The 15,036-nt window shown below is 39.6% G+C and overlaps 1 protein-coding gene across 1 annotated transcript in view; it reads left to right on the forward strand.

The window, feature by feature from the left end:
* The window catches only part of SMC1B (structural maintenance of chromosomes 1B), a gene marked incomplete at both ends in the record, with an annotated part of 86,157 nt that overhangs the window by 11,474 nt on the left and 59,647 nt on the right, over positions 1-15,036 (forward strand). Inside the window, 3 exons of the mRNA XM_080704758.1 lie at positions 3,224-3,462; positions 5,484-5,742; positions 7,504-7,644. Of these exons, the coding sequence (XP_080560884.1) occupies positions 3,224-3,462; positions 5,484-5,742; positions 7,504-7,644 (639 nt within the window). The remainder of the gene's footprint in view (positions 1-3,223; positions 3,463-5,483; positions 5,743-7,503; positions 7,645-15,036) is intronic.

Here is a 15,036-nt window from a genome sequence, read left to right on the forward strand (position 1 = left end):
GAGACAGAGTCTCAGTTTCAAAGGGTCTAAATAGCTGAGGCTGTCCACAAACTTTGGTCCTCCTGTCTCAGCCTCCCAAATGCTGTGGTTACAAGTGTGTGCTACCACGCCTGGCTTTTTAAAATTCTTTATTGTGAAACAGGGTCTCCTTGAGTTGCAGAGGGCCTCACTAAGTAGTTGAGGCTATCTACGAACTGCAATCCTCCTGTCTCAGCCTCTTGAATGTTACATGTTTTATTTTGAAAGGAGGTCCCACTAAGTAGTTGAGGGCCTTATTAAGTTGCTGCGGCTGGCCTGGAACTACTATCCTCTTCTTTTAGCCTCCCAGGTACTAGGAGGCATGTGCCACCACGCCCTACACCATATATATATATATATATATATATATATATATATATATATATATATATGTGTGTGTGTGGTACTGGGCATGGAACCCAGAGGCTTTCTACCTCCGGGCTATACTCCCAGCCCTATTTTTTATATTTTATTTAGAAACAGGGTCTCACTAAGTTGCTGAAACCCTCACTAAGTAGCTGAGGCTGGCTTCGAACCTGTGTGATCCGCCTGTCTCAGCCTCCCAAGTACAGGGATTACAAGCGTGCACCACCACGCCCAGCTCCTCCATATATATATATATGTTTTAATTATTTTTGTATTGGTGCATTGTATTCATACATCATAGTGGGATACAGACTTTTGTAGACATACATGCACACATCGCCCAGTCAGCCCCCACCCGATCCCCACACCATTCTCTCCCCATCCCTCCCTCCCATGCTTGGCTTAGTGGTTGACGTCTAGTATTATAGCAATTTATCCAGAATTAAAAATGATAATCTCACATAACAGTTTCATTTGTCTGATACCAAGCTTTTGATGACTTAAAGATAATATTTCAATATTTCTTTTTACTTTCTTTCTTACCAGAGAATATTTTTTTCCTATTTTTTTAGGTGAAACTATCATATATTTATATATTTATTTTTCAGAAAAAAAACTATCCTAATATGGAATATGGACTCTAGATACCCAAAACGATCTTGAAAAAGAACAAAGCTAGAAGATATATATTTTCTGATTTCAAACCATATAAAGCTACAATAATTGAAACAGTGTAGTACTGTTCTAAAGGCAGATATATAAACCATTGGAGTTAAATAAAAGCCTAGAGCTAAATTCTTCCCTATATTGTCAAGTTATTTTTGACATGGTTTCCACGAACATTTGGTGGTGGAAATAATAATCTTTTAACTAAATATTGTTGAAAAATAATAATTACATGGAAAAGAATAAAATTGGACCCTTACCTAATCCCATATACAAATATTAACTCAAAATAGATAAACGACCTAAATATAAATCTTAAGACTATAAACTTTTAGGAGAAAATCTGGGTCATAAAACCTCACAACATTGAAATTGGCAGTGATTTCTTGGATATGATTTCAATGGCACAGGCAACTCCTCCTTATATTTTTTAATGTGTATAAATGTACTTGTTTTTGTTAGTAGAAAGGGGTGGGCAGTAAATATCAGAATGTAATATTTCCAATACTGAAATCACTCAGAATAGAATTGAGACATTTTTGTGTGTGCATGTATGGTACTGCGGCTGGAAACCAGGGACATTCTACCTCTAAACTATACCCCCAGCTCTTTTATCCTTTTATTTGAACAGGGTTTCACTAAGTTGCCAAGTCCTGTTGCGCCACCACCCCAGGCATGAGCTTTAGACATTTTAAGGACAATCAGTCCAGGTTCCCAGTTGTTTTTTTACAAAATCTTAGCAAATAGCTATTACCTAGCACTTGGAATAATACATTAAGAATATTCCTTTTAGCTGGACATAGTGGCAAATGCTTGTAATCCCAGTACCTGAGAGGCTGCGACAGGAGGATCACAGGTTCAATGCCAGCCTCAGCAACTTAGCAGTGCTTTCATCAATTTAGTGAGACCCTGTTTCCAGAAAGAAAAAAAAAAGGGATGGAGATTTAGCTTGGAGGTAGAATACCCCTGCTTCCATCCCCAGTAACACACCCACATACACAGCATATTTTTTTATTAATAGCACAAATGTTAGGAATTTTTCTTTTCACTTATTTAAAACTATAACAGGGAGCCAGGTGTGATGCCTGTAATACCAGTACTTGGAAGGCTGAGATAGGAGGATCACAGGTTTGTGGCCAGCCTCAGCAACTCAATGAGGCCTCTACAACTTAGTGAGAACCTGTTTTAAAATATGACTGGGGGTATAGTTCAGAAGTAGAATGCCACTGGCTTCAATCCCCAGTACCACATACACAGAAAAAGAAAAAGTAGTGTGGTATAATGGTGCATGCCTGTAACTCGGGAGGCTCAGCCAGGGTAATTTCTAAGTTCAAGACCAGTAAGCCAGGTGCGGGGGCACACACTTGTTAATCTCAGTACGTGGGAGGCTAAGACAAGGATCACGGTCCGAGGATGGCTTCCACAAGTAGTGAGACTCATCAACCTAGTGAGACCCTGTTCAAACTAAACATAAAATAGGGCTGGGGGATGTAGCTCAGATGTAGAATGGCCCTGGGCTCAGTTCCTAGTACCACAAAAAAGTAAAGTTCAAGACCAGCCTGAGGAACTTAATAAGACCCTGTCTAAAAATTAAAAAGGACTAGGGAGCCGGGCGTGGTGACGCACACTTGTAATCCCAGCATTTGGGAGGCTGAGACAGGATCTCGGTTTGCAGGCAGATTCAGCTACTTAGTGAGGCTCTTTGCAACTCAGTGAGACTGTTCCAAAATAAAGAATAAAAAATAGGGCTGGAGGTGTAACTCAGAGATAGAATGCCCCTGGATTCCATCCGCAGTACCACACACACACACACACACACACACACACACACACACACACACACTCACTCTCTCTCCATCAGTTGACGAATAAGGAAGCTGATGGCAGAAACTGTAATGGTCTTGTCACATCAGGTAAATTCACAAATGGGAAGAGGGCCGTTAGCAGATCACAAGATCACTGAGCTTATGAGTACAAGACTGTTCACTGGTTTATTTTAGAAATGTACCCAGAAACCCTTTCCAAATGATAACTACTTTTATCAAGAATACTGTTTCTTAATGGCATAAATAAAAAATCATTAGAGATCATGTAATGGTACAATAGTTGAATTCATAGAAGGTCAGCTTAAATATATTCCCTTTTAATTCTGTTGAATTGCACTGTTTTATAGGCAGAACGTTACCAGAGTCTCCTTGAAGAATTGAAAAAAAACAAGATACAACTACAGCTTTTCCAATTATTTTATAATGAGAAAAAAATTCGTTTTCTGAACACTGAGTTAGAGTGCATGAGTAGAAATTTGAGTGTCACGAAAGAGTCTCTTTCTCATCATGAAAGTATAGTTAAATCCAAGAAAAAGGAATATGGAATGCTAAATAGACAACTACAACAAACAGAAAAAGAATTGAAGTGAGTGTTTTAAAAAATAGGTGTTAACAGTTGAGTTTTATATAGATTGATAGAGAAAATAAAGTATAACGGACACTTTGAATGTTGACTTTTATTTTTTGAAAGTGACTTTCTAAAATGAGCTTTTTACTATGGAATACGTTTAGATATACAAAACATTTTAATGATAGCACAAAGAATTCTCATTTTAATCCCTTGGAGTTTTTCCTGTATTTAACATTCTTAGCAGCCATAGTTTTCAGGATGAATAAGCCAGTATTGATACGTTATTGATTAAAGTTCATACTATTCATATTTTCTTAGTGTGTGCCTCATGTCCTTTTTCTGGCCCAGAGTACCATATTGCATTTAGTTATCTGTCTCTGGGGGGGCCTCTAAATTATGAGGGTTTCTCAGGCTTTGCTTGTTTTGATGAGTTTGACAGTTTTGAGTATTGGTCTCTGCTTTTTGTAGACTGTCTCTCAATTGGGGTTTGTCCAGTAGGATCTCATAATTAGACTGACATCGTGAGTTTTAGGGAAAAAGACCACAGAAGTAAAGATGCCATTATTGTCACATTATATCAGGTGTCAACATATATGTTTTATGACATATGTCCTGAATCATATCAACGTAACTGTTCAGGGTGACCTTAATCACCCCACCACGATAGTTTTTTTAAAATCACATTTCTCCACTATAAAGTTATTCCTCCTCCGCCCCTTTTCAATGTTATAATATTTGAAAGGAAGTTACTATGCATGGTCCAAATTGAAGGAGAGGAAGTTGTGTTCTACTATCAGGACAGATTATTTAGATAATTTATTTGGATTTCTGCACAGGATTTATTTTATTATTCAGTTTTTTGCATCAGTGTAAATTTATGGATGTTTTGAACTTGGGATTATAATCTAATACTATACTATTTTATTGCTTAGATGATTATACTTTTGGCTCTTGAGAACTGTTCATTGGTTCCTGTGTCCCCTCGACATATTCCCATCGTTGTGACTTTTTTTTCAGAAGAGAGGAGGGTATTTCCTTACTTTCTAGTGCTACCGATGTTCCAGGCTCATTTTGTATAATCCAGTGTGAGCATTAGCCTGCCCAGCTTGGATGAACCTGCCTTTGTATGAAAGGCCTAGGACCAGTCATTTCTCCAAAAAGTCCTGGCTCCTTTTATTAAAGAATGGTACTAGGAGTCGTGTGTGTGTTAGGTGTGTCCATTCCAACTCAGGTGTCTGCTTCTGGGCTCTCTCAGCTGACAGAATTAGAACATATATATGTTTGTATGTATGCTAAATGTTTCTATACACATTTCTACAAAGACTTCCATATGCAACTATCTGTATTAAGCTACATTTATACTGATGCCTCCTAACTAATCCGTTACCACACAGATGATTGTAACCTTATTTACCTATAACCTCCCTCCTCAGCAATGAGAGACCTCACTTCCACCATCAGCCACCCATTTGCCTAATTTGTTCAATTCTAGTAATCATGTACAGTAATATCAGAATGGTTAACCATTCCTACTGAGAAGCAATTTTATAACTAGAGTGTAGTTCTTACATATTATTCCCTTTTTGTAGTCTTACAGATTCCAAAATTAAGTAATCCAGCACTTTTTCTCCTACTCGCTGTAGTTTAGTATATCTGTAATATAGACACTTGTCACATTCTCATGCCATTTGGTATCCCTCACTTAGTCTCCTAAGAGATCTAAAGAATTTGCTGACATTAAGCTTCCTTCATAGTTTGGTAAACTCATAGCTGGACAACTCTCAACTCTTAAAAAATGCCTCTCTGCTTCTGACCTTGCCTGACCTCTGACAACCACTGATGAATTAATTAATGAATTCATGTCAAAGAGTATCAATTCTATTATAATAAATGAATAGTAAATATCTCAGTATATGTAATTACTTAACAGTGTCTGAGAAGGTTAATTTTTAGAATTTAGCTTTGAATGTGGCTTAATAAGAAGAGCTTCCCTTTATGTATTAAACATATACATCAAACCTTTCTTTCTATTTTAGATCTGTTGAAGCACTTTTAAATCAGAAGAGGCCTCAGTACATTAAAGCCAAAGAAAACACTTCTTACCACCTCAAGAAGTTGGATATGTCTAAGAAATCAATAAAGGACAGTGAAAAACAATGCTCCAAACAGGAAGATGACATAAAAGCCCTAGAGACAGAGCTGGCTGACTTAGATAGTGCGTGGAGAAGTTTTGAAAAGCAGATTGAGGAAGAAATCTTACACAAAGGGCGAGACATTGAGCTGGAAGCCAGTCAGGTGAAAGAGCCAGTTCATGGGAAAAGTCTTCTATTTCAGTTTCTCACTTTTTTTTTTTTTTTTTTTTGGTGGTTCTGGGGGTGGAACTCAGGGGTCTTCTACCTCCAGGCTACCCTCCCAGACCTATTTTATACTTTATTTGGAAACAGGGTCTCACTAAGTTGCTGAGAGCCTCACTCAGTAGTTGTAGCTGGCTTCGAACCTGTTCGATCCTCCTATCTCAGCCTCCCAAACGTTGGAATTACAAGCGTGCACCACCATGCCTGGCTTGTTTCTCACTTTAATAAAAGAAATAAAGAATGGTCACTCTGGTATTTTAAGAGGTTGTCTTCAGAATACAAATTATGGGAATTAACATTCTTGGGTTTTATATGGAATTTAAATATTTAGACTAAGAGCTTTTTTTTGTTTTGTTTTTGTTTTTGGGTGGTGCTGGGGTTCCTGGAAACCCATCTACCTCCGGGCCACACTCCAGACACCTATTTTTTATATTTTTATTTGGTAACAGTGTCTTTTAAGTCCAACGCAGCTGGCTTCAAACCTGTGTGATCCTCCTGTTTCCTCCTCCCAAGTGCGGGGATTACGAGCATACACTACCACACCCAGCTTAAGAGCTTTTTTCTTTATATGATTACATGGCATTATAATTATGAGTTTATTAGAATCCTAGAAAATAAAGTTACTAGGTAGGCTGGGTATGGTGGCACATGCTTGTAATTCCAGTACTTGGTAGGCAGAGACAGGAGGATCACAGATTTGTGATCAGCCTCAGCTACTTAGTGAGGCCCTCCACAACTTAGACCTTGTTTCAAAATAAAAAATAGGGCTGGGGGTATAGCTCAGAGATAGAATGTCCGAGTTCAATCCCCAGCAACACCCACACACAGATTACCACAGGCAAAATTTTGTAATAAAAGCTAAGTTATATTTTTTGTGGTACTTGGGATGGAACCCATAGGCATTATAACTCTGAGTTACACCCCCAGCCCTATTTTTAATTCTTTTTTTTTGAAACAGTCTCACTAAGTTGTGGACGCTTCACTAAGTAGCCGAGGCTGGCCTTTAACCTGTAATCCTCCAAGCATGTGCCACCACACCTGGCTTAAGTTATTATTTTTAAGAAAAGATTCTTTCATATAAAAACTTAAGATTTCAGAATATGTACTTTGGAGAGATTTAATTGACTAAAAGGAAACTGAGAACTGAAGGTGATTTAAAATGTTAAATGATGAGCTGGGCATGGTGGCGCACACTTGTCATCCCAGCACTTGGGAGGCTGAGACCAGAGGATCGCGGTTCGTGGGCAGCCTCAGCTACTTAGTGAGACCCTTTGCAACTCAGTGAGACCCCGTTTCAAAATAAAGAATAAAAAATAGAGCAGGGGGTGTAGCTCGGAGGTAGAATGCCCCTGGGTTCCATCCCCAAATCCGCAAAAAAAAAAAAAAAAGTTAAGTAATGAATTAATGTTAGAGTATAAATTTCATTACAGTAAATCAATAATAAATATCTCAATAGATGTAATTGAAGAGTTTCTCTGGATTTCTTAAGATTTTTTGACAGAGACCTTACTATAGAGTTTGTTTTAGTGATTTTGTTGCTCTGTCTAAAGAGTTCAGCTTATGTACATGTATTTTACCTGAAGAAGATGGCTAATTCTGATCTACATGTAAAAGTTTTGATAAGATCAGTTATCTGCTATATAGGATGTTACATTTTCCTTTGGTGCTTCGAGTTAGCAACATTTCAATGCTGTTTATACAGCTGGATTATTACAAAGAACTTAAGGAAGAAGTAAGGAAGAAAGTGGCTATAATGACTCAGCAACTGGAGAAACTGCAGTGGGAACAGAAGGCAGAGAAGGAAAGGCTGGCGTGCGAGAAGAGGCGGCACGCAGAGGCTCAGGTACTGGGTGTGGTGAGAGCCAGAGTCCTCAGTGGAATTGCACCCCCTTCTTACTAACCTTTCCTTATGTGAATGACTTAGGTTAGATATAAGTAATTTGAAAAATTTGGAGTGACTGGAAACATACCTCTGAAGCCCTAGAGCCCCCTTAATCACTGCAAAAAGGAAAAAAACAGAGCTCTAGAAATCTGTTGTGAGCCCTGGTATTAGCATAGAGGTGCTCTTTTATAGTCAAGAATAGACTGCCTTCATTCATGTACTTAGTGTCTCTTTATAATGATAGGCATGGTCAGAAGATAATAATCTCTATTCTTTTTTTTTTTTTTTGGTGGTACTGGGGTTCCTGGAAGCCCTTCTACCTCTGGGCTACACTCCCAGACCTATTTTTATACTTTTTAATTTGGAAACAGGGTCTCTGAAGCCAGTGAGGCTGGCTTCAAACCTGCGCGATCCTCCTGTCCCTGCCTTCCAAGCGCGGGGATTACAAGTGTGCGCCACCACGCCCGGCTAATAGTTTCTGTTCTTACATGTATTTTAGTCCATTAAAATGGAAGGTTAGAGCTGGGTGTGGTTGTGCATACATGGAACCCAGTATTTGGGAGGCTGAGACAGGAGGATTGCATGTTTGCAGCCAGCCTTAGCTACTTAGGCCCTCCACAATATAGTGAGATCTTATTTTAAAATAATAATTTAAAAAAATAGGGCTGGAGGTATAGCTCAGAGGTAGAATGCCTCTAGGTTCAATTCCCAGTGCCACAATAAATAAATAAATGAGAGTTAGGAGAATAGATAAATAGGGACAAAGTAAGTACTGTGACTGAGGTGAAGCTGGTGGTGGCGCCATTTGTAATCCAAATACTTGGAGACAGACAGGAGGACCACAGGCTCCAGGACAGCCTGAGCAAGTAGTGAGACCCCAGACAGCGTAGCAAGGTCTTGTTTCAAAAAATGCGGGGTATAGTTTTGAGGTAGAATACCCCTGAGTTCAATCCCCAGTACCCCCAAAGTATATATAACAGTAGTGAATACAAAATAATTTCAAAACATTAAAGATAAATATATGTGGCTCTCTGTATCTGTTGGTTCTCCATCCATGGATTCAGCCAACTGAGGATTAAAAATGTTCTGGAAAAAAATTATTTGTGTACTGAACATTTACCCTAAACATTCAGCATGTCACTTATCTTCATAGCAGTTATGTTTATTAGGTATTACATGTAATCTAGTATCTAAAATATGCAGAAAGACATGCAGATTGTTTCAAATACCTTGCCATTTTCTATAAGGGACTCAAGTGTCTTCAGATAACAGTAACCAGGATAAGCTTCTGAAACCAATCCCCTATGGGTTCAAGAGATGGTTTGAGAAGACCTAGTTAGTCTACCTTGGGAGTAACCATCAAGACAGCATTATGATGTTCCGCCTCAGAGTAAGGCATACTTGACTTCCAGCTGGTCTTATTCCTTATTTAATATATGTAAGCTCAGTAAATAACTGAATTATTTAACCCCCAGGCTTTGATTTTTTCATTTGTACCATGAGGAGAAACATGTCAACTTCCTAGCGCTGGGCAGATTGAATAGATGTGAGCAGTAATGCACCAAGCATCTGGTCTCCTCTTAATTCTCAGTCTTCCTGAAGACTGAGAATTAGAGTACAGAATTATTGCCATGGCACATTCAACAATAGCAACACTTCCGTATACATTATGGAGTCTCTGGGCCATCTGATACTATAATGTAATGTTTATTTGAATCTACTATGTGCCAAGTACTGCTGTAAACCCAGTTTCTTTAATCCTCAAGAAACTGAGTTTGATGGTATATTTCCAGTGCTTATTTTTTCTCTTATCTGCATTCACTTCCTTGCTGACCTATAGTCTCACAGCTATAAATACCACACAGAAAATTTTATCACAGCCTAGACCTTCTCATCCCAACCTTGTATATATTTAGATGCTTTCTCAGCATCTCTGTTTTGGACATTGAATAGATGGTTCACACAGGTCCCAGATTGAATTCTGGTCTTCCCACGCAGATGTGCTCCACAGCAGTCTTTACTCTCTCTGATAATGACAGTTCAGTCTTACTGGCTGTGTTCAGGCCAGAAATGCAGAGTCCACCATTGACTCTTAGGAAATGCCCTTGGCTCTGCCTTAAAAGTATACCAAGCTTGGCGTGGTGGCGCACGTTTGTAATCCCAGCATTTGGTAGGCTGAGACTGGAGGATCTCAATTCAAGGACAACCTCAGCTATTTGGTAAGGCCCTTCACAACTTGGTGAGACTCTATTTCAAAATAAAGACTAAAAACTAAGGCTGGGGGTGTAGCTCAGAGGTAGAATGCCATACTGTATGTGTGTGTATATGTATGTATATACATATATATATGTACACACACAACAAGAGTCTGATTACATCTCTGCATTTCTGCTACCATTCTCACCCAAGTCGCTATCTTTTTGGTTTACAGCAGTGTAGGAGCTCACCAGATTTTCTTGTGTCCACCTTTGACTCCTACAAAGTAGTCTCGGCATAGTGGCCATCTGTGGTGACTTAGGACTTTAAGTCAAATTATGAAATGTGCCGTTTTAAATCTTCCAGTGGCTCCCCATCGTATGTTGAGTTTAAGTCAAAGTCCTTACTTGCACATACCTGACCTGATCACCCCTGCTGTCCCCATTTACTTCTCCTATTTCCTCCTCTCTCCCTCTTCTGAGATCTGGCTGTACCGGTCTCCTAGAACATACCATGCCAGGCAGGTTTCTGCCTCTGAGCCCTTGCATCGCTTATTCCTCTGCTAGTGTGTGTGTGTGTGTGTGTGTGTGTGTGTGTGTGTGTGTGTGTGTGTGTTTTACTAGGGATTGAACCCAGAGGCATTCTACCTCTCAGATCTACCTCCAATCATTTTTTATTTTTTGTTTTGGGACAGGTTCTGACTGGATAGCTCAGAATCTTGCTAAGTTGCTAAAACTGGTCTTAAACCTGCAATCCTCGTCTCAGCCTCCTGAGTACTGGGATTACAGGTGTGTGCCATTATACCCTGCACATTTCAACTTTTTTTTTAACTCCCTCACTTCCTGCAAGTCTCCTCCTCCTCCTCCTCCTCCTCCTCCTCCTCCTCCTCCTCCTCCTCCTGGGGGAATGGAACCTAGGGGCCTTTTACCTCTGGGTATACTCCCAGGCCTATTTTTTATATTTTATTTGGAAACAGGGTCTCTTAAGCCAGCTCAGGCTGGCTTTGAACCTGTGCGATCCTCCTGTCTTAGCCTCCCAAGTACTGGGATTACAAGCGTGTGTCACTATGCTCGGCTAGCCCTCTTGTATTTATATTCTGAAACAGTCTTGCTAGGTCGATGAGAGTCTCACTACTTCCGGAGGCTGCCCTCAAACCTGCAGTCCTCCTAGGTCAGCCTCCCAGGGTGTGCTCCCACTTCTGGGTCCCAGCCCCCTTTTATATTTTTTCTTTTAAAGTCGGGTCTGGGATTACGGTGTGTGCAACCATGCCCTGCAAGAATCTGTATTTTATTCAGTGATGCATCTCAAGCACCTACATTTATGTTGAGTTAATGTATTTACCAAAGGGCAATTAAGTTACCTAAGTAAATGGTGAATCTGGGGTTTGATTTCAAACAGTTTCTAGAACAAATCAACCCTGACACTATACTTTCTCGTTGTAGTATTTTTATGATCTGGCAGATAAAAATACAAACATGAAAGGTGCCATATGTGATCGTACTTTTGAGTAGAAGAAGGTGTTTAGTGCAAGCAGAAAAAGCATCGGCGGTGGTGACGTACACTTGTAATGTCAGTACTTGGGAGGCTGAGTCGGGAGGATCTCAGGTTCGCAGACAGACCCAGCTACCTAGTCAGGCCTTCTGCAACTTAGTGAGACCTTGTTTCAGAATAAAAAATAGGGCTGGGTGTAGCTCAAAGGTAGAATGGCTCTGGGTTCAGTCTCCAGTACTACAAAAAACAACAACAACAACAAACAAAGATGGTAACATGGTGCTGGTAATGAACCCAAGGGCATTCTACCACTGAGCTACACACCTAGCCCTATTTTCGTTTTTATTTTTTTTTATTTTTTTTATTTTTTTTTCATATTTATTTTTAATTGGTGCACTGTATTCATACATCATAGTGGGATACAAACTTTTGTAGACATACATGCACACATTGCCCAGTCAGCCCCCACCCGATCCCCACCCCGTTCTCTCCCTATCCCCCCCTCCTATGCTTGGCTTAGTAGTTGACATCTAGTATTATAGCAATTTATCCAAAATTAAAAATGATAATCTCACATAACAGTTTCATTTGTCTGATACCAAGCTTTTGATGACTTAAAGATAACATTTCAATATTTCTTTTTGCTTTCTTTCTTACCAGAGAATCTATTTTTTTCTATTTTTTAGGTGAAACTATCATATATTTATATGTTTATTTTTCAGAAAAAAAAATCTATCCTAATATGGAATATGGACTCTAGGTACCCACATCGATCTTGAAAAAGAACAAAGCTAGAAGATATATATTTTCTGATTTCAAACCATATAAAGCTACAATAATTGAAACAGTGTAGTACTATTCTAAAGGCAGATATATAAACCATTGGAGTTAAATAAAAGCCTAGACCTAAATTCTTCCCTATATTGTCAAGTTATTTTTGACAAGGTTTCCACGAACATTTGGTGGTAGAAATAATAATATTTTAACTAAATATTGTTGAAAAATAATAATTACATGGAAAAGAATAAAATTGGACCCTTACCTAATCCCATATACAAATATTAACTCAAAATAGATAAACGACCTAAATATAAATCTTAAGACTATAAACTTTTAGGAGAAAATCTGGGTCATAAAACCTCAAAACATTGAAATTGGCAGTGATTTCTTGGTTATGATTTCAATGGCACAGGCAACAGAAGAGTATACAAACTCCCTAAAAAATAAAAAACATATTGTATATCCAAAGACAATGTAAACAGAGTTAAGAGTTACTAATAGAATGGGATAAAATATTTCCAAATGCTATATCTGAAGGTATATTAATATTCCAACTAGAAATCCTAACAATTAACAACAATAAAGGCAAACAATACCCTTTAGAGATAGGTAACAGACTAACATAAATAATGAATCTCCACAGATAACCAATCTTAGTTGTCTGTTGGATGGAAAATCTTGTTTCTCTAGTTCTGATGTGTGTTACCTATTTCTTCTTTGTAGTTAATCTCTTTGAGTATTTTCTCTAGTGCTGGTTTTGAAGACATAAATTCCTTCAGTTTCTGTTTGTCATGGAAGCTTCTTATTTCTCCATCTAATTTGATAGAAAGTTTTGCTGGGTAGGAAATTTTTGGCTGGAAGTTGTTTTCTTTCAGAGTTTGGAATATGTTACTCCAAGCCCTTCTGGCTCTCATGACTTGGTTTGGGAAGTCTGGAGTGATTCTAATTGGTTTGCCTCTCAATGTCACTTGGCCCTTTGCTTTTGTTGCCTTTAAGATTCTCTGCTTGGCTTCCACATTGGTCATTTTGACAATTATGTGGCGTGGGGATCCTCTTCTCAGATCCTGTCTAAAGGGAGTTCTATACGTTTCCTGGACCTGCGTATCGACCTCTTGCTCTATGTCTGGAAAATTTTCTGCTATTACTTCCTTGAAGAGATTGTTGATCCCTTTGGTTTCACTTTCTTTTCCCTCCTCTATTCCAATTATTCTTAGGTTAGCTCTCTTAAAATGGGCCCACATTTCTTCAATATCAGATTCCTGCTGTCGGATATTTTTTTCTAGATTAGAAACTATGCATTCATTTTTGGATTGCTCATCTTCTAAGAGCGAGATTCTATTCTCCATGTGGTCTAATCGGTTGTTTGTGCTTTGAATTGAGGCCTTTACTTCATTAATTGCATCCTTTATCTCTTTTTGGCTCTCTCTGAGTTCTTTTCGAAGCACCTCTATTATTTCTACAGTTATTTTCCTGATTTGATCTTCTAGAAATCTCTGATTTTCTGTTTTATCGGGTTCTGATGTTGTGGGGTTGTGGGCATTTATTGCTCCAGTATTATTCCTCTTTCCCATGATTTTGGAAGTTTGTGCCTTCTCTGGGTTCTTCCCTTGGGTCACTATGACTTCACTTAAGGTGCTCTGGATCTCGAGTCAGTAGTATCTCAGACCCCACTACTCCTTTACTGGATTGTATCACAGAGTCTCCAACCCAGAGAGTCGATAGAGGCTGCTTTAGACCATGGGGGGTGCCAGGTTGCACGTTCTCCTATGGTGTGATATCACTGCCACCGCCCCTCTCCCACTGGGTCAAAACCCAGGGAGTACAGTACTGGGATTTCTCCGCTGTGGCCCGCAATTTGACTCACTGTTCTTGAGTACGCAGATGTAGCTGTAGTGTATTCGGTGCTGCTGCCGCCGGTGGCAATATGGCGCCGCTGCTACGCCCTCGGCTGTTGGGCTGGCGTTTTTTTTTTTTTTTTCTTGGTTTTGATTTCCACTCTGAATCCCTGCAGCGTGTGCTGAGCTCAGACACTGGGAGCTTTAGATGTCCTCTGCGCCGAGAAATCCCGCCTGGCTGTTCCACAGCGGCTCCCCTCGGCTTGCTGTGGCCATCCCGTGAATTCGCCGGCAGTATGGCGCTGCTGCCGCGTCTGCCGCGTCCTCGGGCGTGAGGATCTCCTCTGTGGCTCTGTTCTCAGTCCGCTTTCTCTCTGGAGCCTGGTGATTTTTTTTGTTTCTCTGGTGATGTTGTTTTCTGGCTTTGAAAGGCGCTGATTTTGTGGTAATGGATATTTGTTGTTAGCGGGGCTCTTAAGCCCCGCTTTTCTCGGTCGCCATCTTCCCGGAAGTCTCATTTTTATTTTTTTGAAACAGTGTCTCACCAAGTTGCCACAGCTGGCTTGAACTTGCAGTACTTCTGTCTCAGTCTCCCAAGTACTGAATTTAGACCCCATAATATTCCTGAAAATGTACATTGAACATTTTTGCCCTCATGCATGCAAATTCCCTCTTGAAATAATCTTATTTGTACATGTTAAATTCTGTAATTAACCATGTCACTCAACTCTCCATGACCCTCCTTTTCTCCCTGTGCCACTCCAGAAAGGAGCCAGAAATGACTTCTTCCTTTTATAATTACTCATTTTTTAATCTGTATCTAATCTGCATTCTCATCTCTTTTTTTTTTTTTTTGGTGGTATGGGTTTCTCGAAGCCCTTCTACCTCCAAGCTACACTCCCAGACCTATTTTATATTTTTATTTGGAAACAGGGTCTCTTAAGCCAGCGAGGCTGGCTTCGAACCTGCGCGATCCTCCTGTCTCCGCCTCCCAAGTGCCGGGATTACAAGTGTGCGCCACCATGCCCAGCACCATTCTTATCTTTTTTTT

Source organism: Muscardinus avellanarius (assembly GCF_963383645.1).
Source record: "Muscardinus avellanarius genome assembly, chromosome: 11".
Taxonomy (NCBI): Eukaryota; Metazoa; Chordata; class Mammalia; order Rodentia; family Gliridae; genus Muscardinus; species Muscardinus avellanarius.